We start from the raw sequence: 20,911 nt of genomic DNA on the forward strand, positions 1-20,911 counted from the left end.
GCCCAGATGGCTGAGGCCAACCCAGACCCTGCAGGAACAGGTGAGGCCTCTGGCAAGGAGGCCCTCTTTCCTGGGATTTTTAGCCTCTGCCTTCAGCCACAAATGGTCGGTATCAGGTAGGAGCAAAGATGAAATTTGGTTTCTATGGGAACTGAAATACAGTTTCCTGCTTGTGGTAGAGGGAACACAGGTCAGTCCTTGCTTATGAGAGAGACCTCTTTACTACCCTCAGGTCTTTTTAGATTTCCACCTCCTTTCAGAGCTGCCCAGAACTATTTTGTGGGAAAATATTGAATATTGTGTGAGAAAATGATAAACCAGGAAATGGAAACCAGAGTTATGGAGGGCAAGTCAGGGGTTAACCTGGGGCCCAAATTCAAGAAGCTGCTACCTTGGGTGAGAATGAGCCCCAGGATGGAGCTGGAATGCAGATAAGCCAGGAAGGGAGACCCAGAAGTGGAGGAGGGGGCAGGGTGCTCCTCAGGTTGTCAGAGGGACTCTGGACCCATAGCCCAGGCTTCTGAGCATCACAGTGCATATCACAACATCCCTAATTCAGCTGTTCATGGGCTGAGATCCCAGGGCCAGGGTACTGGGCCACCCAGAGGCCTGAAGCCTTGGCCAGGAAGGGAGGACTAGCATGAAGCAGTATCTGGATTTCTCCTGCCCTCACGCCTTTCCTTGGTTCTCAAGGAAGAACGTAGAGGAATAAACATGTCACACAGATAACCAAAAGGAAGGACTCAGATTTCATTTCTAGCTCCTCGGAGGGTCAAGGAAGGTGGCATGAGCCTGCAAAAGATCTTGAGGAAGCCGAATTTACACATTAGCACAACTGCAATTTTGCAGTTCTGAAGCAGGGCTGTCAGCAAAGATCAGCAGGGGCTGCACCTCATGGGGCCTTGTGGGCTGGGTTTAGGAGTTTAGACTTTGTCCTAAGGGTAATGGGGAGCCATGGAAGCTTTAATAGACAGAAGTGACATAATCAGAATTGCATTTTAAAAATCTCTCTTTGCTGTTGTGTGGAGAAAGGATTGAGGGGCCAGACAGGGGACAGGAAGGCCAGGCTGGAGGTTATTACAGCAGTTGGGTAGGAGAATGTGGAGGCCTGGACTGGGGCTGGAGCTATGGAGGCAGAGAAAAGTGAGCTAGTTAGGGATTAGTTAGGGATGAATGCAATCATGCCTACCAACTGGTCTCCCTGCTTCCACCTTTGCCCCTTACAGTCTATTCTCCATACAGCAGATAGAGTGATCCTAGTTAAAACATAAAAGTCCAGGTCATGCCACTCCTCTGGCCTCTCATCTCAGAGTAAAAGCCAAAGTCCTTCCTGAGACTTACAAGGTCAACATGGTCAGCCTTCCCACCCCCACATCTCTCTCACCTCATCTACTTTTACTAGCCACTTCATCTACACCACTCCAGACATTTCTTTGCTCTTAGAACACACAAACACATGCCTTCTCCTCCCTGTCCCATCCAGGGTCATTGTATTCCCTGCTCCCTCTGCAGAAATGTAGTTTCTCCAGACACCCCCACTGATGTTCCCTTACCACCTCAGGTCTCTGCTCAAATGTCACTTTATCTGTGAGGTCTTTCTAAATTCCTTATGTGAAGGGATCACTTATTCTTTATTGTAATATGCTATTTATTTCCTCTATGGCACTGCATTTCATCTGGACTTTTAAAATGTTCAAAATCTTTCCTAGTATGCAGCATAATGCCTGGAACATAGTAGATTCTCAGTAAATAATAAGTTGAAAAAATGAGTTGAGGTTGAGAATGCAGGAGGGAGACAGTGCCCATCAGGGCTTAATTCCCCTTGAGGGTTTAGGCAGTATGCCAGCAGAAAGCAGGACAGCAAGGTGAGGAGAAAGGTGGTGGGAGGCAGGGAGGCCCAGGGGGTGTGTGTGTGTGTGTGTGTGAGACAGAGAGGGACTGGCCTCAGGGCTCCTGCACCTCTCTGTGCCCAGCCTGGGGTCTGGGGAGGATGGGGGAGTCTGACCAAGGAGGTAACAGGTTGTGCCAGAAGCAACAGGAAGGAATGGAAGGGGTGGGGGAAGGGCACATGGATGGGAACTACTGACCTTGCCTGGGGATGGGTGGGCCAAGGCTTTGCTCTAAAGGGAAGGGTCAGTGGATCAGGGACTTGAAAAGTGAGTAGGAGTTTCCTGGATAAAGAAGAAAGAATCAAGGCATTTTGAACTTAAGAAAGGTCTGAGGGGTATGAAAAGGCAGGGTGGCTCAGAGAATGGTGAACTCTTTGGTGTAGTAGAGGAAGTGAGACCAAGTGGTCAGCAACCTGAGGTCTGAGAGGCTTTACATGGCAGGCCTAAAACTGATCTGTCAGTGACTCCATCTGAGGGCCCTAGGGCCGTGGTGGGGCACAGGGGTAGGAGTAAGTCCATGAAGTAAGAGAGCGAGAGAATCTTCCAGCTGTCCTGAAATAGACCCCAGAAATGCTTAGGAGGCAGAACCCCATACACAGTGAGAGGTAGGCTGGGATAGTTGGGGTGAGTGTGTAGAAGATGATGTCCAAGTCTCTGGTTTGAAGTCCTCTAAGGTGAAGACCTGTGAGAGGGACAGGTTTGGGGACAATAATGAGAGTTGGGTCTGGGCCGGTTGGGCTGGGATAGTAGAGCAGGCAGATAGCTAGATATGAGCAGAGAAGGGGGGACACATGCCAAATGGCAGGAATTGGGCAAAAAAGGTGGAGCATGGGCCAAATGCAGGAAACCATACATCATGTAAACAACAGAGATCCTTGGTCAGACAGAGAAAAGCAGGAGCCTCTGGACTGATAAGAAATCACACATTTCAGGGTGACAGGTGTCCTGGTGGCCAACAAAGAAGAGTGGGTAGAGGCAGGAATCTCCAGTGTCTGAATGTAACCTTTTGTTCATTATGCCTTCATTACAATAAAATTAGCCTTCCAGATTAGAAGTACCCATCATGCACGAATGCTTAAGACACTTCCGATCCAGACTAAATAAGGACAAAAATCCCTTCTCCCCTCGGGAAGGTGGAGCTGGATGAAAATCAGGGAATACTTCAAACCCTTCCCTCCCTAATGAGTATTCCACCCATTAATTTTTACACCCTATATAACCAGCTTGCAAAAGAAACTCGGCACAGCTGCTCACCTGAGCTGCCCGCTCTCGCCTTTAGAGCGTACCATCTATCCCTTAATAAATCCTCACTTTACTTTTTTAACCTGTCTCCTCTTAGAATTCTTTGTGCAAGGAGACTAGAACCTAATCCCTGGCAACAGGGGCACTCTTAACTGGGAATCCTGCATCTGTGTCTCCTCCTGGAGACTCAGCTGCCCAGTCTCACGATTGAGCCCCTGGGTCACAGAGACCTGTCCCACAGAGGCCTTGTCCCAGTACATTTGGACTCAGTCATGGGCCCTGGGCAGAGAAGGTGGTTATGGGACTGGCAGAACCTGGTCCTTGGACTGGGAAGACTGGCAGCTCTGGGCACCACTCCTCTTAGCTGTTGTGCCCACCACCCTCACTAGGATGCTTACCTCTGCGAGGGTTGATATGGCTGCTGCAGCCCTGTGAAGGTGGAGCTGTTGGTCTCGGGGAGCCAGAGGTGCCTAGGCAGCTCAAGGACTCCTCAACTTTGGTGTATAGGCCGTGTGTGGGGAGTGGGTGTCTGAAGGATTAAGGCGAGCGCTGGCGGCTGCTGTGAGTGGGGAGCCTGGTCTCTGCAGGTTTGCATCTGAGAAAGCGGTGCCGGCCTGTGAGGGTAGCTCGGGTATTTTTCCACCTGCTTTTCTGCCTAATGGCTTCCCTGGCTGCCCGTCATCCCCTCTGCTTCTGCCTATGGAGGTGGGGCTGGGACCTGGTCTGCAGAGGAAGAGGAATGGATATGGAACAGTAGACTCTTCCACCAAGCCGTCCTATTACCCTTAGGGGTAGTTCAGTCTCTCCCCAGATCATCTGACCAGTCCATTCTGCACCAATCACAATTTTTAATGGAAATTATATATTGGCATTGAACATAAAGTTCACCAAAGTTGTATGTACACGTAAGGCAAGTTGTGGGTCATCATGACCCTCACAGGATTGAGAAAGGAATGTTATATTCTAAGGAGTTACATGGCTGGCACCAGAAGGAGAAAAATGGATCTTTATGGTTGAGTAGGAATTTCTGCCATTGGGGAGGTGTGATTAACACACATGCAGATACACACTATATATAGGGGAAGGAGGAGGCCAAAGATCAGAGAAAACCTTTTATGTTTAAATTTTTTGTTTATCTTAAAATCTGGACTTTTACTTCATCAACCCTAGTCAATGCAGAGTAAGCACAGATCACACTATTCTCCGGTAGGAAAGGACTTTAGCCAGTTATTCCCAAATGAGTCTCTAGATTCAAGGCAACCCCAGTTGCAGTTCAAAGAGGTTTGTTGTCTGTTTTTTTTTTTTTCTTTTCCAGAGCCTGATTCTGAATCTAAACCTCTGGACAATTGGAAATGTACAAGAATAGCCTTGACTTGTTTCTAAGTGAAGAACAAGGAAGAGAGATGGGCATGTTAAACTCTTTAAAAGGTAATAATTAAATCAACATGATATTGTCTCAGTAATAGAACAGATTAGTGGAATAGAGTCCAATAACAAAGATTCTTGCAAAATTATGGGACGTTCTGACCTATCATTAAGAAATTAAACCTCAGAAAAATGCATGAATGGTTTAGAGCAATTCACAGAACACTTGGAGGGAGACCATTCTGTTGCCCTTGGCTCAGCACTCAACAGCAAACATTACAAATATCTGTTCAATGAATGCTCATCCCTGGTAATCAGAGACATGCTAATTAAAGCAACTATATACCGGGTTTTACCTATCAAATTGGCAGAAATGAAAAAGAACTGATAATACCCTGTGAGGAAAGGTGTAGTATCGTGTGGTGATGGTGAGAGTCTGAATTGATAAATCTTTTATGATCTGTGCTAGTACAAAACTGAAAAGAGCACAAACATACATCACTCGGGGCTCACTAAATAACTAAACTAGGCTGCTTCCTGTTCTGAGCAAGCTAAGGAGAGGGTAGATGCATGTGACCTGGAGTCCAGGACGAGTCATCGGGTGTTAACAGCCACAATTCACCAACTCCGATACCATTTCTATTTTTCAAAAGTGCAAGTCTGTATCCTTGTGTGTGCCACCGAGCTGTGAAAGGCTCAAGGCCCCCCACCACGCTGTCACCGCCAGGCCTCGGAGGAGGAGTGTTTACTTTTTGGCTTTGGAGGAGAGTGTTTTTTCTTTCTAAAATCTTTCTCTCTCCCCCTCTCCCTCTCCCTCTCCCACACACATACACACGCACACGTGCGTAAGCACCCCCTGGTGGGGAGAGACAGGAAGGGGAAGAAAGGAAAGACTAGAATAGGCAGGGGCCGGGTGGGAAGGAGAAACCCGGAAGAGTGAACGCCAAGATTGCCGGCAGGCGGATTCCACCCACTGTCTGGGAGGCAGTCCGAGTGATCTCCACAGTCATATCCCCTGTGGGGCAGTCCCTGCTGCGGCTGCTAGGGGCCGCCAGTGCTCGTGCTGCTGCACAGATGGAGCCTTTCCTGACTGTGCTAGCCTTTGCCATAGCTTTGTGCACAGTTTCTCCCCCTTGCAGAGCTCTTCGTTCCCACATCCCTTAGTTCTGAGCTGATACCTTTCCTCACTCCACCAAGGTCAAACCCTTTGGCATGATGCCCCTTTACAGCACCTCATACCTCACCTCCCTATTAATAGAACTGACCTTGTGTTTCGTGTCTGCCATCCACCCAGGCTGTGGCCTCCTTGAGGACAGCACAGCACCTGTCTTGCTCACTGTTGCACCCAGTGCCTAAGAAAATGCTTGGCACCTAAACACTCGGGAGCCATGGCCTAAACTGGAGGGAGGCAGGCCAGGGCACTGACACGGTCGAGGCCAAGCAGAGGGAGTTTATTAGGCAGGGCGCAAACACATTATTTACACGGGCCGTGCAGGGACATTAAAAGAAGCAGAGGTGGGGACAGGAGGTTTCGGGAGCGGCTCAGACGAGTTCCACCTTGGCATTGGGGTACACGGCCACCACATCGTAGCCCTCCGGCGGCTTCACGCGCGCCTTGGCATGGCTCTCACAGTAGAGCCGCTCGTCCAGAAAGAAGTAACCGCGCTGCTTGAGGTTCAGGCCGCAGTCGCTGCACATGAAGCACTCGGGGTGGTAGAGCTTGTCCCGTGCCTTGACGATGGTGCCCCTGATGGGAGACAGAAGAGAGCAGCGTCTGGAGCTGACAGATTTGCCAGCAGGCCCTCACCCAGGGCCTTGGGAGCAGTCAGGAGACTGCTGGAGGGGCTGGGGAAGGCGGGGAGGCACAAGGCAGGGAGGTACTCACACAATGCCGTGGCCACAGCGCGTGCACTCGGGAAGCCCCTGGAGGCCACTAAGCGGCGCGCCCAGCTTGCTGGCCGTGGGCTTGAGGTTCCTGGGGCTACCAGGCCCAGGTCGTTCCCCTGAGAGCCAGAGCACGATTGGTATGAGCCCGGTGTGGAAGTCAGAAAAGGGAAAAACTTCACTTCAGTGGAATGTGGGGCTGGGCCCTGATTACAGAGCTACCGCCACAGAGACTGGGAAGGAGGGTGAGAGGGGTGAGGTGAGGGGCCGCGACAGGGGTGGAGTGGGAATCAGAAAGCACCTGCGCACTGAGGAGTGTGGGAACGCTCCCAGGACATGGGGAGAAGCTAATTGCCAGGAGGGGGGCCATGGGGTCGCCAAGGCATGTCTGGGGCAGGTTAGGGGGTGCCACTGGTACCTCAGGGAGTGGGAAGGCAGGTGGGTAAAGCCTTACCGCCCTCGCCGGCCTCTAGTATGCCCTGCAAGTAGCGGAAGGAGCCTGATTGCTTGGGCGCCGCAGCCATGGGCTCGGCAGGCTCCTGGAGCATCCTGTACACCTCTGAACCCAGGTCGACTCCGCAGTCACGGCTCCGCGGAAGGCCTCTGGCTGGGTCGTTGCTGGGGGGAGAGAGACGCACGAAGGGGCAGAGTTGCAGAACCAGCCTTCACTCTGCCAGCTCAGGGGTCTGCTGGGGTTTCATGGGTCAGCTGAGACCCAAGGATCAAGTGTGAGGGGTCAGTGTGGGACCTGGTGTGAGATTCGAGGGATTAGGGATTAAGATGGGACCCAGGTACGGCTTCAAAGGCTATGCCTCTGTACTACCTGTGGGGTGGAGACACATGCAGGTTGCTCATCTGGGCCAGTAAGGTAGCCTCACTGCTGCTGCCATTGTGAGGGACTGGGAGGCGAGGTGGCTGCCCGTAAGGAGATCCCAGGGCTGGTCTGCCATCTTCTGGTCCAGTCCCGGTGGCTGAGGGCCGCCTGCTGGTTGCTGGACTGCCATCCTAGGAGAGAGTGGGGCCTGAGGCGCTGGGAGACCCTCTGGCGTAGGGTCTCTGGCCATTCCTTGTACACCCACCCAGGCCTTCTTGGATGTTGGTTGTCTCCCCTTGTTCTGGCATCTCTGGGCTATGTTATCCAGCCAGGGAATGAATCTGTAGGGAAAGGCTGAGTTTTGAGCCCGGTTCAACCCCTGCAGAAATAAGAAATGCTCATAGAAAGTCAGACACAAAAATCTGAGTGCCTAAGACTCACCCTTGGCTCAAGAACCATGTGATGGTTCTTACTACTAGTGCCTGTGAGGAATGGTGTTGGGGAAGGACCATCCCAAGAAGCTTTTTAAGGCCAGGATTTCTGGAGCAGAGAGTGTGGCTTCCTTGCAGAGATGATCCTGGTGTCAAGCCTTCTTACCTGCCAGAATGGTGCTAGGCGCTGGATGGGCCCAGGGCTGGGAACACAAAAAAGGAACTCCTGCTCTGCAGCCAGTGAGGGTCATCAGTCATTGTGTCCCAAGGCCCTTTGGTGGGGGCAGACTGAGGTTTAAGGCTGCTATTGTGAGGTCATCTCCCCCCAGGCTGGTGTTTTTGCCCCCATCTCCTGCTTCCAGGCCAAAATGGGTGCCCTTCTGTAGACACAGCAGACGAGGGGCAGAGGCTGTGCCGTGGCTCAAGGCTCCCCACTTCGTAGCCAGCCCCTGGCTGAAACATTTGGGCCTGAATAGCCCATGGGAAGAGGGCAGTACCTTTGTGGGTGTGGATCTAAATGGGGACTAGGGATCTCCTTCCCTGCAGACTCCAGGGCCTTGTTGTCCCTAGCTTGCAGGCACACAGGCATGTACACTCTCACAAGTACATTTACAGCCATACCTATGCATGAAGGCAACACACGTGCATCAGCCAGTCCACCTACATACACCTAACCTTACAGACACATTTACATATACTTGGAGCCAGTGCTTGTCACACTTGGGATGACCATGGTGGCCTCCATGGCTGGGACAAGGTTGGTGGCCAGAGTACCCTGCTGTTGCTGCTTTCTGCAGGCTCTGAGTGGGGTGGGAGCATGGGGAATGGGCGGACCAGCAGCTGAATAAGGGTGGTGCCCCTGCTCTCCCACCCCAACAGACAAAGGAGAAGGTCTCTCACTGCCCAGGTGGGCCCCCATCAATGAGGCAACAGCTGCAGAAAAACCCTTATCCCCACAGGGCCCAAGAAAAGACCCTGAGAAATCCGAGCACTCTCGCACATGTCTGCAGGGCAGGCAGGCAGGCAGATCTGGCCTGGCCTCTAATGGGGACCAGATGGGCCATGGGCCGTGGGGGCAGGGCTGGGCCCCTTACAGAGGAGGCTTCAACAGGAAGGGGGAGTCAGGGAGAACCTGGAGGAAGGAGGCCTTCACTCACTCCCACCCAGCAGGGTGTGAGACTCTATTGCAGAGTCATCAGAGCCACTGCCCTTCCCATGGCCACCCATGCAGCAGCCTCTCTAGGTCTGAACTCAGTGGTTAAGACACATGTGGCAACCTCAGCCTTGTTTGCATCCCAGCTCTATCAGTCACTCACTGAGTAAGTCACCTCACCTCTCTGAACCTCAGTTTCTTCGTCTGTGAAATGGAGAACATGGTTTCTATATCAAGTTCCTTGGGATAAAATGAGACAGTTGCATACAAAGCACTTACCATAGTAACTGGCACAGAGCAAGTGCTCATTGGATGAATGGCTGTCATGAGCATTCCTGAGCCCCTATTCCTGCATTTTCCCTCTTCAGGTGTGTAGTGGTACACCTAGTACCACGTGCTCCTTGTGTCTGAGTACCTGCCAGCTGCTGATTTGGTTGTTGAAGCCTCAGTGTGTTCGTCAGCAGAATGAGGGTAACTGTCAGCTTGTTCATCAGCTCCCACATGACTATAGTCAGAATCTAGGACACTCCCACAGAGATGGGCACCAAATCCAGGTGAGCAGGTGACAGCTCCCAAAGGCTGAGCTCCAACTCTCCGCTGGCCTGGAGAGGACAGGCTGAGCCTGCACTGCCTGCTCCACCTGGCTTGCCTTAACCCATCACCTGGTTCTCAGCTCAGATGCCACTCTCTTCAGGAAAACTTTCCTGATCACCCTCCTTCCTCCATTCTGGGCTGTGTTCCCACATAAGGCCCGACAGAAGGAGTCTCCTATGACCCTATATGGAAGGTGGGCCTGAAGCCCCATTTGGCACACATCTTACTTGGTGGGGAGTGCCAGGGTACTTTGTGCTGGTATAAAGGCCAGCTGTGGTTCTCACCTCCTCCAATGACTCTAGCTGGGCCCATCCCCCTCCTGTATGCAGGCAGAGGATGGGAGCAGTATGGGGACAATGGGCCCTGTGTCTGTGTTACTGAGGACACGGCCCTGCAGGGGCTGGATGGGGGTGTTTCTGTCACCACCCATGGAGCTCATCACCTTTTAAGTACAAAAGGGGGACAGCAGCTGAGGGGCTGCCCTGTTGCTTGTGGAAAATTCCTCCACTTCCAGCCTGAGCCACCAGCAGCCTGATCCTCCAGGAGGTCAATGAGGGCAAGTGTGAGGGCAGGGGGAGGTGCTCTCTAGGCCCCAGCCCCCCAGGCCCACTGCCCCAGAGCCTCTCCTGGAGGACTCAGCAGACCTGAGCTTCAAATTCCAAAGCTCAGGCTCCCTTGTCCTATCCATCTGGGCACGTACATGAAAACTAGGGCTCACACATGAGCTGGAAGCCTGCGCTCTGTTGCTCCCATCTGTCTGGACCATGCCAAGCCTGGTCAACTTGTCTATGTCCCCCAGACCCCATCCCCATGGGCTACCAGAATAAGCTTCCAAGACACAGTTGTGGCCACAAATCTCTGCAAGAACAGCTGAGGTCCTGTGTAGAGGAAACTGAGGGCCTCTTTGTGGCCCTGCCCCATTGTCTCCACCCTCACCTCTGCCTCTCACCCTCTGGGACTTCTCTTTCCTCTGAACCTATGGTGCACAATTTCACCTCTGGGCTTGTGTGTGCTTCCTGGTATACTTTATCTCTCTATGCCCCTTTGCCTGCCTTATTCTTTCCAGGCCTTCAGGTCTTGGTTTGGATATCCTCTCCTCTAGGAAGCCCTCTCTGACTCCTTGGTTGAATCATTTGCCTAATCTAGACTCCTTTGACCCCTGGCTTCTGCCATCTCAGAACTGCTAAGTGCCTCTCACCTTCCAGAGCAGGCCCTCCTTGCATGTGATAAGCACCTGGCCTCAGGGGTGCCAGCAAAGGCAAATAGGGAACAAATTTCAGAGCAAGATGGGAATTAGGGTAGATGGCAAGGGAGAGGCCATAGCAGATCCTTCCCTCTCATATAGCGAAGACTCCATGAGAGAGAGTGGACACAAGTAGGCCCAGGAAGCCATGGTCCCACATGCTGGGTCCCAAGTTCTGGCTCCATCACAGACCATTTGTCCTTGCCCCCACTTTGTGGACCAGAGATACTGAGTTTACTCTGGATACCTCAGAATGCCCACTTGGCTATCTCTCAAGCCCATGGCAAAATGAGGCCCTACAGCAGCCTGGCCCCCATCATGCTCCTTGAGGACAGCACTGTAGCTGTGACTCCTGTCATATACAGACTGAGCAGGCAGGACAGCAGCCAGAGGTCTGCTAGCTGCAATCACAGGATGGCCAGGAGAAAACTTTAACCTTGGATAGGGCAAGGCAGTGCCTTATATTATAAGGTTGGCTCTGGCCACCTAGGTGCCCAAGGCTAAGATGTGACAAAAGAGTGTCCCGTAGCCTAAGACCACCACAGCCTATGGTTGCCCCCCAATCCACCCACAAGCTTGGTGAGCTTGCCCCCACCCCTACCCACAAGCCTGATGGCTTCCTACTGGTTGGCATCACTGGGCAACAGAGTGAAACCCAGCTGGGTGGGTACTAGCCCTGGGCCAAGGCTAGCCCAGTCCCCGCTCACCACAGGCACCTGTGTCCCAGAATCCAGGACTGCTGGAGTACAGACAGAGCCCCCAGCAGGTACATATCACCTGGGAGCACTGGATGGGGCATGGGCATTGCCCAGAGAAGCTTTCAGTTTCAATCTCTGGCCTGGGCATCTGAGAGCCACAGTGAGGACATCCAATGCAGTTAAACCTGTGGACTAGGCCTGGCCCCTTTGCCCTGAGCTTGCTCTGAGCCAGGCCAAGCCAGACAGGTGGTATCTGTACATACCTGGACCTCAGGGTCGATGTGGCTCCTGTGTGCATGAGCCTTGCTGTCCTCTGGGGTACTGGGCCAACTCCTGCCTTCAGGCCTGTGACAGGAATTAGGATGGTCAGAAATCTCTGCTTACTAGCCCACCATGCCTGGAAACTAGGACCAAGAGGGTCCTGGGGTCTGGGCCCAGGGCCACCCAGGACCAGGCTTCGTAACTGCATGAATAAGGATACCGCCCAACTCCTTCCTCTGCACTAGAGTGGTGGCTGTTGCGGCAAGGAGACACAACTCTAGATCTGCCACCCACCTGGTGAGGGCTGTGCATCTCTTCCCCACCTGCTGCTCCTTCCCTCTCTGGTCTGGCTTCTAGAGAGGATTCAGCAGAATCCCTGCAGCTTCCCCACTCTTCCACCCTCTCTGTGGCCTACGGAAGCTCCGCATAAAGAGGGCCCAGCTCACGGCAGGACAAGCCAGGCCTTACACACTGATCAGCTAGAAGCCCATCCACTCATCCCTCTTCCATCCACCATCTCTGGCCGGGCCTGCGAGTCAGGCATCTGTGGGCTCCGAGGGAGGTGGAATGGAGGCTCTGAGCGGTGCGCCTCCCCTCCTGCTGCTGCCGGCAGAGTCATCACCAGTGTCTGCCCAGCCCAGATGGGAAGCAGGCCATTAGGAAATTCCTGCTTCGCCATAGAAACCAAAAGCCAAACACCACTCAGGAGGGAGAAAAACATCATAAACCTGCCATAAGCAGGGCAGGCGGGGCCAAGAGGCTACAGGCCTGGGGCCCCGTCCTGCCACTGAGTAGTCCTGTGAGAAGGCAGGCCAGGAGGGTGCGTGGTCCCTGGATTGGCGGGTGGGTGTGAGTGAGTCTGGTTAGACCAAAGGGGAGTAATGTCCCCACTCTACCCCAAAGGGCTTCCTGGGTCTTCTTGGGGTCTCACCACTTCACTAGCAGCTCAACCCTGCTCCTCTCCACCACTCAGCAGAGGATTTTAACAATCTTACTACACCTGTAGGCCACACTCACTATGCAGTTCCTCACCCTTGCCCATTCCTTGGTCCCCTGCAGGCTATCCCTCTCCTCTACAGCCTTCTGGAGGCCTGTGGTACTATGGCTCTGCTGTCCCACCCCCACTGGCATCTGGTTCCAGCCCCCTCAGCCATGCTCCCAAGTGATTGCCCTAACTTAAAGCTCTAACCGTGGCCTCTATCCACCCAGAACTCTTCTGGGATAAACCTAGGACACCTCATGTAGCTATCTGGCCTTATACTTCCTTGAAGTTCTGCCCAAAAGGAAAGTACAAGGTCAGAGGGTACAAAGTACCTAGAGCCATGAGAGTGGACCAAGGCATCAGATCAGAATGAAGGGCTTATTCACGAGTCAACCTGTACCCCTAGGTTTCCACTTCAGGCTGGGCAGGTGGCTCCAACTGCCATCTTGAAGCCCACCAAAGGGTAGGATGTACAGATGCATCTTGTGCCACATGTAGTGGGTGACAGGGACCCCACCACAGGCCCCAGGGTTGGAGTTGATGCCAGGAAGGTCCTGGACCTACAGAACATGCCCAGAAATTGTGGGTTAGCTTGGATTGCTGGATACCTGGCTTTGAGTTCCAGACAAAGTACGTGTGACAGGGAAGCTGGGCCTTTACTTCACTTTTCATCCTGAGAAGTCTGTGGAGGATTAGAGCTCTTTGTACGCAGGTAGGGAAGCTGGCCTGGGCAGAGCTCTGGGGGTGCTGACACAGAGTACCTCCCTCCAACTAGCTTACCAGGCTTCCATAGAGACCATGGTGTGGGGTGGTCTTTGGGGCCCAGGCATAAGTCCTGGCATAGCATGCAGGATGTAGAGCAGGGTCAGAGGCCTTGCAGTTGAGAAGGTACCCAAGAGAAGAGATGCTGGCCCAGAAGGTCAAGGTGCCCTTGTGTCTTGATCCCCTAGAATCTGCATGTGTGAGAATTAGGGATAGGGGCCTGGAGGACAGGACCCCAGTTTTCATCCTGACTGAGCAGTCCTTGTATGTCATCATCACTCAATCCCAGATCACAAAACAGTCCCTATTTTGAAGTTGAGGAAGCTAAGAGCTCTGAGATTAAATTACTCACGGGAGGACAACACAGTTCTCTAGTGCAGAGCTGGGATTAGAACCCAGATCTGATAGGAAAGAATGAGCTTCTCACCTGCTCCATGGCCAGGCAACATTTGGGGGCCAAAACAACCCGAGTGGAACAGGTCAGTGGGCCCTTGGCTCCGTCCATGCCTGGCTTGGAACAAATGACCAGGAAAGGAAGGAAGGAAGGGGGACCTCCACCCTACCCCCACCACCCTCCCATGACATCATTCTCCCTGCAGATCTCCTGACTCAGGGCCCCTGTGAACCTCCCCTGCCCTCTGCCCCACTACTACCAGGGCTTCCCTTGTTCAGCCACGCAAAGTCAAGGCTGGAGGTGAGTCAGGGCCCAGGAACCAGGCCAAACTGGGTGGACCCAGAGGCTGCTCGTGGGCAGAGCAGTGCTGATGTTTCCCCAGCCAGCTTATACCTGTCTCAGAGAGAGTGATGAATGTGATTCTGCTTTATGGAAAAGGAAGCCCAGGCTCATAGAGGTCATTTGGTCTACCTAAGATCGCATAGAGCCTGGAAGAGGGCCAGCTCTGCTAAACTCCCGGGCCAGGGCCTCCTCACTGTGAGCCAGGTGGAGTGTATAAGGCCTTGGACTTGCAGCTGGGCCCACTCAGCGCCGAGAGCAGAGTCAGGGGTCCTGACTCTGACCCAGACCTGGGCCAGACACAAATGCAGGCTACTTCAGAAGCCTTCCCACCGTTTAATGACTTAGAGCCATTGGATTACCTCCTGTCCTGCCGGCTCTAAGGTCTGGTTGGCCGTGCTGTGGTTTGGGGGAAGATTCGCCCACACACATCCCAGGGGGTCATGGAAAGTCCCTGTTAACAGTGAACGCGGCAGAGCTGAGCAGTTATATCTGACTTCTCTGGATCCAGGCAAGATGGGGGCAGGGATATTCCTCTGAGCCAGGACCCAGCCAATTGCCATCAGTCTGAGGAAGGCTGAAGATTCTCCAGGTACACCTTCAATCCTGGACTATGTACAGGGCATAGACAGGGCTTTGTGACTTCCAGTCCTCCCCTTCATACTGGGCTGTGTAACACTGCACAGTTCATGGCATCAGATTTAAGCTGGGCAGAGGCATGGGCCATACAGAGTGGGGACAGTTGAGGCAGGCAGCTGTGGTGCTGGTAGGAGTGGTCAGCAGCCAAGGAGAGGAAGTGGCATCTTTGGGAGTGAGAGAGACTCAAGGTCAAATTCTACTTCCTCATGGCCTTGTGTGTGACTCTAAGACCCCTCTAAGGTTTCGGAGCCTCAGTCATCTCACGTGTAGACTATATTAGGTTTTACCTTATCAAGTTAGTTTGAGTGTTAAACAAAATGTTAAACAAGAAACTTCTCTGAACTGGTCATCAAGCTGGTCACTCAGGGGTGGGAAAAGGACTGAAATCGTACACCCTTCACCCTTTCCGAGGCCACCCATGGTCTTATTTCAGCCCTGACTTCGGGCTGCCTATCCCCTGCCATAAGTCCCCCAACACAGTTCCAGCCCCGAGTTAAAAGGGGGCTTCTTCTCAAGCCACCTGCATCTCCAAACAGTGCCTGCGAAGCCCCCATAAAAGTGCTACTCCATAGGACTGGGGTGCCAGGAAGCTGACGCAGAGAGGCCATATGAGGCTCAGCTCACCCAGGATGCAGGCCACCCATCACTTTTCCTCCCCTAACCACCCTCCACCCTGCCATCATCCTGGCCCAGTCTCTCCTATATGCATAGGGCATACCTGCTCACAGAGAGTGTGAGGTGGTCATTGCAGCCCTTGATGCGGTTCTGCGCCTCCAGGTGTGTCATGAGCTCTGTGCTCTCACCATTGATGGCCTGAATCAGGTCTCCAGGGCACAGAGCAGCCAATGCAGCCTTGCTGCCAGCATGGACCTGTGGACGGACAAGCCAGATGGCTGGGTATTGGTCATTATGTGGCCTTGCTGCAGGCTCTGCTCTAGACCCCTTCCAACCTCAAAACCTGGCAAAGGTGGCCCTGATGCCAGCGTGACCTGTGAGTGGGCAAGCTACAGGACTGGCTGACTTCCCACATGGGCTTGCTGGAGCCTCTGCTCTAAACACTCCCAACTCCAGCACCTGGAAGTCTGGTGGGATATGAGTGCATATGAGAGGGGCTTCCTCTGGGCTGAGACAGGTGGGGTGTCACTCTTGTAGCCTGTATACATAACCCAGGTCATGCAAGGGACACGTAGGGTCATGTGCTCTCAAGTATATACAGAGTGTGGACATGCCACATATACCCTGCATTGCCCCTTGACCTGACATTCAAACCCTTAACAACCTTGTCTTCCTCCCTGTTTCCTCTCATCCCCAACCCCCATATTCACCTCCACCCACCCACAATCTATCCAGACTATCCGAATGTCCAGGGGATACTCACTCACTCAGGTAAATATCTCTCACCTCCACACTTATGCAGATGCTGTTTCCTCTACCTGAAACACTCTTTCCTGACTACCAGCTTACTCCTCCTCATCCTTCAGGTCTCAGGCTCTCAGCAGAGGCCATTTCCCCTGGGAGCCTCTCCCTTGGGGTCCACAGTATCCTGTGTACCCCCTTTACCACTCTGCTTCCCTAACATTGTTAGTGCCTCATTCTGTGTCACCACCTCTCCCAGGCAAGTCAAGGGCCATCTACTTCTAGCTGCCAATCTGCATTCCCAGGTCACAATTTTACCTCCCCTTCCTCTGCAGGACAGGCACTCATGCCACCCCAGTGCCACTACTGACCTCAGAGTGTCCACATCTGGAGACTCCAATGCCAGTTCCTTGATGTGGGCCACATGAGGGTGGGGATAGGCTCACAGGAGGCCTGAGTAAGCATCCCAGGGGAATTCTGGCAACAGGGCATTCTTTACCCTGTCCCTGGTCCCAGCACAGCCTTTGGAAAGAGACTTCAGGCACCCTCATTCTTACCCAGCCTCTCCGGTGGTACCCAGCTGTAGCTCAAGAGCTCTCAGTGACACTGTCCCTACCGGGGTGGGAGTTCCTGGAAACCTAGCCAGGCTCAGCTTAGCCAGTTCTCTGTAATGAGTAGACAACACTGAGGTGCTGGCAGCTACTTGGCTGTAGTCCTGGTGTGGGCACTGCCAAGCTGACGTGCCCTGAAATAGGCAGCACCAAGGAATGTTCTTCTGGAGCATGATACCCTCAGCCAACCAGCCCAGCATTAATGTTCACTTATAGGACATGGCTACCTACACAGGCCTGTCCTCCTGGGGGAGGCAAACACTTGGCACCATCCCACCCTTCCCTCAAGGTCTTGCTCCAGGTCCCCTCTCCTTCATGGATTCCTGCTCTGTGACATGGTGTGGGCCCTGTGCTTTAGTTATAACTAGCTCATGGCAACCTCTTAACCATCTAGTGAGACAGAGGCTTGTTCTCATCCCGATTTACAGATGAAGAAAGAGAGGCTTGGGGGAAGGGACACCTTGCCCCAGTCCCCATGCAGGAGAGGAGTCTTTTTCTTCAGTGGGGTGGCTAGCGGCTGGATGATTCAGCCAGCACAAGGGGTACATTCAGGCCCCTGTGGGTGGAGGAAGTTCTTGAAAGCAGGGGTGGCTGGGACTCTGCCAGCTCTGCTAGCTGTGCTAGTTCTGGTCAGAGAGGGCATGGGGCCAGGAAACCATGACTCTCCCAACTGCCTTTATATGCATTGTCTCAGTAATCCTCAAGCAAGCAAGCCTATTTCCTAGATAAGGAAACTGAGGGCCAGAGAAGTGCAGAAGGACACTCATTGATAAACAGTAGAGTTAGGATTTCAATCCAGGCCCAGGTGATTTTCTAAAAAAAGGGAGTGAGGGGAAAAGAGAGTGTCCCAGGTAGAAGGATCAGCATGTATAACGGCTCATCTGGGAGTGAGAGTAAAAGCAGGCTCCTGTGGCCAAAGCATCAATGATGAGGAGAGAGTGGAAAAGATGAAATCAGAGAAGAAGCAGGGACCAGATCTGGGGGCCTTGTAGGCCCAGATGAGAAGCTGGCATTTCTCCTGGGTGGTTGGCAACCATGGAGGAGTCTAAACAGGGAAATCATGGACAGAGCTGAATTCAGGCTGATTCTTCTGGCTGCTGAGTGCAGGTTAAACAGACTGAAGAGAGAGGGAAGCAGAGAGGTCAGCTGGGAGGCTGGGCCATGAACCAGTCCCCTCACCTACAGCAGCTACATTCCCAGCCCCTGCGTCACTCTGCCCAGCCTAGATGCTGAGGTGGGCTGAGGGCCACAAAGTCGGGTGCCATGTGGTCCTGTACAGTCGTACAGGCACCAGACAGGCCTGGCTTCCCATCCCTGCTCTGCTTCTCTGGATACATTACCTTAGCCTCTCTGAGCCTCAGTGTCCCTATTCCATAATGTGAGGCCAGAGGGAGTCCTTTCTTTTAAAGGCTGTTGTGAGGACTTCTTGAGACAATCAGAGCAAAAAGTGCTGACAGAGAGTTGGGCACAGAACTAGTGGTGCTCATTCCAAGCACCAGTTTCTGGGGACCTGGTAGCAACACCATTAGGATGGGCCTGGAATGCTGTGGATGCTGGGGCAAGGCCAGTGCTCATTACAGTCTGTGGGGAAGGGATCCTGGAAAGTGTTCTTGGGGGTTCCCTGGGGCTTTGTGGGCCAAGGTTGCCCAGCCCCAGGTCTTTCAGGCAGCCAGCCTCCTCTCTGTCTGAGTATGGCTGTCCCTACTGGGTGGGGGAAGCCCCGTAAGCATGGGAGGGGTTAGACCTTGAGCCCCCTGGGTGAGGACACTCCCACACACCGTCAGTGTCTGTAGGCCTGCCCTTGATGTACCTGCTAGGCAAGCTGTGGCCTGTGCCTCCCCAGCCCCATAAATCTCCTGGAATCCCACCCAAACACAGGCTCAGCCATCCTGGCTCCTCGGGCCTGAGCTGATGCTGCGCGTCTTTAGGGGACTACAGGGGTGGGGGGATTCTTCCTGGCAAACTCTTTCCCAGCCTGCCTGCCTGCCAGGGGCCTGCATCTTGATCAGCTCCAAACAAGGCTGCCACTGCTGCTGCTGCTGCTGTGACGTGTGGAGGCCTTCCCTAGGCGGACAGGCAGCCGCGTGGGCAACAGATGTCTCTGCTCCCTGCCGCCTGCGGCCGTCAGCCGCCGCCACTGAGCCTGTCAGCGGCCTCACGCCCAGGGTGCCTGGCCTGCTGGCTGGCCTAGCACCCCCACTAGCCTGTCTTGGTGGACACACAGCATAACACACAGGCAGACACAGATAGGTGCGCGCATACGCACGCGCGCACACACACACACACACACACACACACACACCCCAGCAGGGCTCCCTCAGGGAAGTGGGAGATGAAAGACTCCCGGAGGTGTTGAAGGCCCACCTCACTCAGCCCTAGGGACCTAGTGGCCGTGGGGTGAGGGCAGATGTGGGAATCCTCCCAGGACAGCTGGGCCTGCCTGTCACCCTGGCCCCCAGAAATGGGATTCCATGATTCCATGCTCCCAAGACTTGGAAAGAAATCTCTGAAAGCACAGCCAGCTTGGTCCAACCCCAAGGCAAGAGGTAGTGGAAGGGTGAGGGAAAGTGTTCTCCGTTCCCCTGACACAGGGCCCTGAACACCAGAGCAGCCTATGTTGGTGCAAGAGATGGCTCCAGGTCCCCTCCTCTCTTCCCTTCAGACTAGGAGCCCCTAAAGGCAGGGTCTGGGTTCTCTCATCTTCCATTCTCCAGGCTGAGACCCCCAGCAGCAGAGTCTGAGTCCCCTCTTCTGGTCCTTCAAATTAAGCGACCCCAAGGCTAGGATAGGATCTTGTCTTTCCAGATTGGACACCCCCTCTGACAAGGCCCAAGTCGTCTCCTCTGCTCCTCTGTCCTCCTCAGACTAGCCACCGCCCAGGGTTGTGCCCCATCCTCTTCCTCCTCTGTCCTAAGCGTGGGGCAGTGCTTGACACTGGAACCTTGAGGAACTGGGCTGAGGCTATCCTAGCCCCTGGTCTGTGTCTTGGGTGGTGGGGTGGGGGGAGTCTCACGACTGCATCATCAAGTTTTCCCTCCCCCTGGAAGCCAAAAATTCCTCCTGGTTGCTTCCTTTTAGGATGACTGAGGTCACGGATGAGAGACTGACCAAAACCAGAGTGGGGAAGTGGATGGATCTCTCTTTTTTCAGTTTCAGAGAGGACTCCAGACCTCCTTGGGGTCGCCCAGCACTGCTGACAGAGACCCTTGATAGAGGAAGGGGTCTCTCAGTCATTTTGCCCTAAATCTTAAGGGTGGGTTTAGTCTGAGCAGCATTTCTGGGCATCTGTATATCTCTCCAGACCCCTGGCCCATGACTACGGCCCTTCCCTGGCCTGCAGTGAGTCCCCCCAAATTAGGCCAGCAGGGAGGCTGATGTGTGAACTCTTGAGGGGGATCCTCCCAGGGATAGGGCAGGCAGGCCCGGAGGGAGTAGGGAGGGGGTTGGAGCGGTGCTGCTCAGCCTGGAAGCCTCCTCTACAGCCTGTGGGTCACCGAGGCCAACCCTTGGCCTTCGAGCTTCCGGGACGTCGGGGATTCAGGTCCCAGGTGGACCGCGAGGACGGGGTCTTAGATCCAGGACCTCCCCTCCACCCCGTGGCAGCCGGACTCACCCGCGAGATGGTGAGGGGTACGCTGAAGTCCCGGCCGCCCACCAGGCGGAAGCCCCAGGGCGAAGGGCCGCGCAGGGTCACAGAGTGGGGCATCTCAGGCCGGAGCCGCAGCCGGAGCTTGAGCCGGACACTAAGGAACAGCCGCCGTCGCCGCCGCCGCCTGGATGCCGCGCGCCGCGCCCCGCCCCCGGCCCGCCCGCCCCTGTACCCCCCTCCGCCCGGCCCCCGCCCCCTCTCCCCGCGCGCCGGGATTGGCCCCGCGGTGGACCCGACCCTCCCACTTCGGGGGCTCTGAGGGCCCGCCCCTCAGCCCCTGCTGCCTGCAGCCCAGCACCCCCACGGGGTTCTGAGAGACCCCCGGGCTGGGAGGGCCCCGACGGCCGGAATCCTGCCTCGGCCTCCGCTTTGCCCGCCGCGGACGCAGGCTGGCTGCGGAAGCTCAAGCCTGGCCCTTTGAAGTCGCTTCTACAGGGCGGCGCCCCAGCCTGGGGGAGGACTAGGGGGCAGAAGCAGCCCAGATGGGGGATGGGGCCGCGCCTTGCCCAGAAACCTCCTCTACGTCCTGGCAGGCAAACCTGCGGCCCCACCCCTCGGTGCAAAGAGTCCTCTGAATAGTGAGCACTGATGGGGAGCCCTGGGCC

At 54.4% G+C, this 20,911-nt stretch overlaps 1 protein-coding gene across 3 annotated transcripts; it reads right to left on the reverse strand.

The window, feature by feature from the left end:
- Window positions 1–5,926: 5,926 nt before the first annotated feature.
- PDLIM4 (PDZ and LIM domain 4) lies at window positions 5,927–20,460 on the reverse strand. 3 transcript variants are annotated; one of them, XM_006212833.4, is made up of 7 exons: window positions 20,271–20,460; window positions 15,409–15,560; window positions 11,577–11,658; window positions 7,204–7,385; window positions 6,835–6,998; window positions 6,382–6,499; window positions 5,927–6,243 (listed from the first exon to the last, which is right to left on the reverse strand). In XM_006212833.4, exons 1-7 carry the CDS (start codon window positions 20,361–20,363, stop codon window positions 6,039–6,041), a joined length of 996 nt encoding a protein of 331 aa, XP_006212895.3. In that variant the 5' UTR covers window positions 20,364–20,460; the 3' UTR covers window positions 5,927–6,038. The 3 variants fall into 3 exon arrangements, with proteins under 3 accessions (XP_006212895.3, XP_072813539.1, XP_072813541.1); XM_072957438.1 differs by lacking the exons at window positions 15,409–15,560; window positions 20,271–20,460 and adding an exon at window positions 13,337–13,456; XM_072957440.1 differs by lacking the exon at window positions 6,382–6,499 and having other exon boundaries at window positions 6,040–6,243.
- Window positions 20,461–20,911: the final 451 nt, after the last annotated feature.

The sequence above is a fragment of the Vicugna pacos genome, chromosome 3 (assembly GCF_048564905.1).
Source record: "Vicugna pacos chromosome 3, VicPac4, whole genome shotgun sequence".
Lineage (NCBI taxonomy): Eukaryota > Metazoa > Chordata > Mammalia > Artiodactyla > Camelidae > Vicugna > Vicugna pacos.

Coding starts and splice junctions, on each gene's coding strand:
- PDLIM4 (XM_006212833.4), bottom strand. CDS start 20,363: ATGCCCCACTCTGTGACCCTGCGCGGCCCTTCGCCCTGGGGCTTCCGC. Junction 11,659..15,408: donor CTCACACTCTCTGTGAGCAG/GTATGCCCTATG, acceptor TTCCTGTCACAG/GCCTGAAGGCAGGAGTTGGC. Junction 6,244..6,381: donor CGCTGTGGCCACGGCATTGT/GTGAGTACCTCC, acceptor GTCTCCCATCAG/GGGCACCATCGTCAAGGCAC.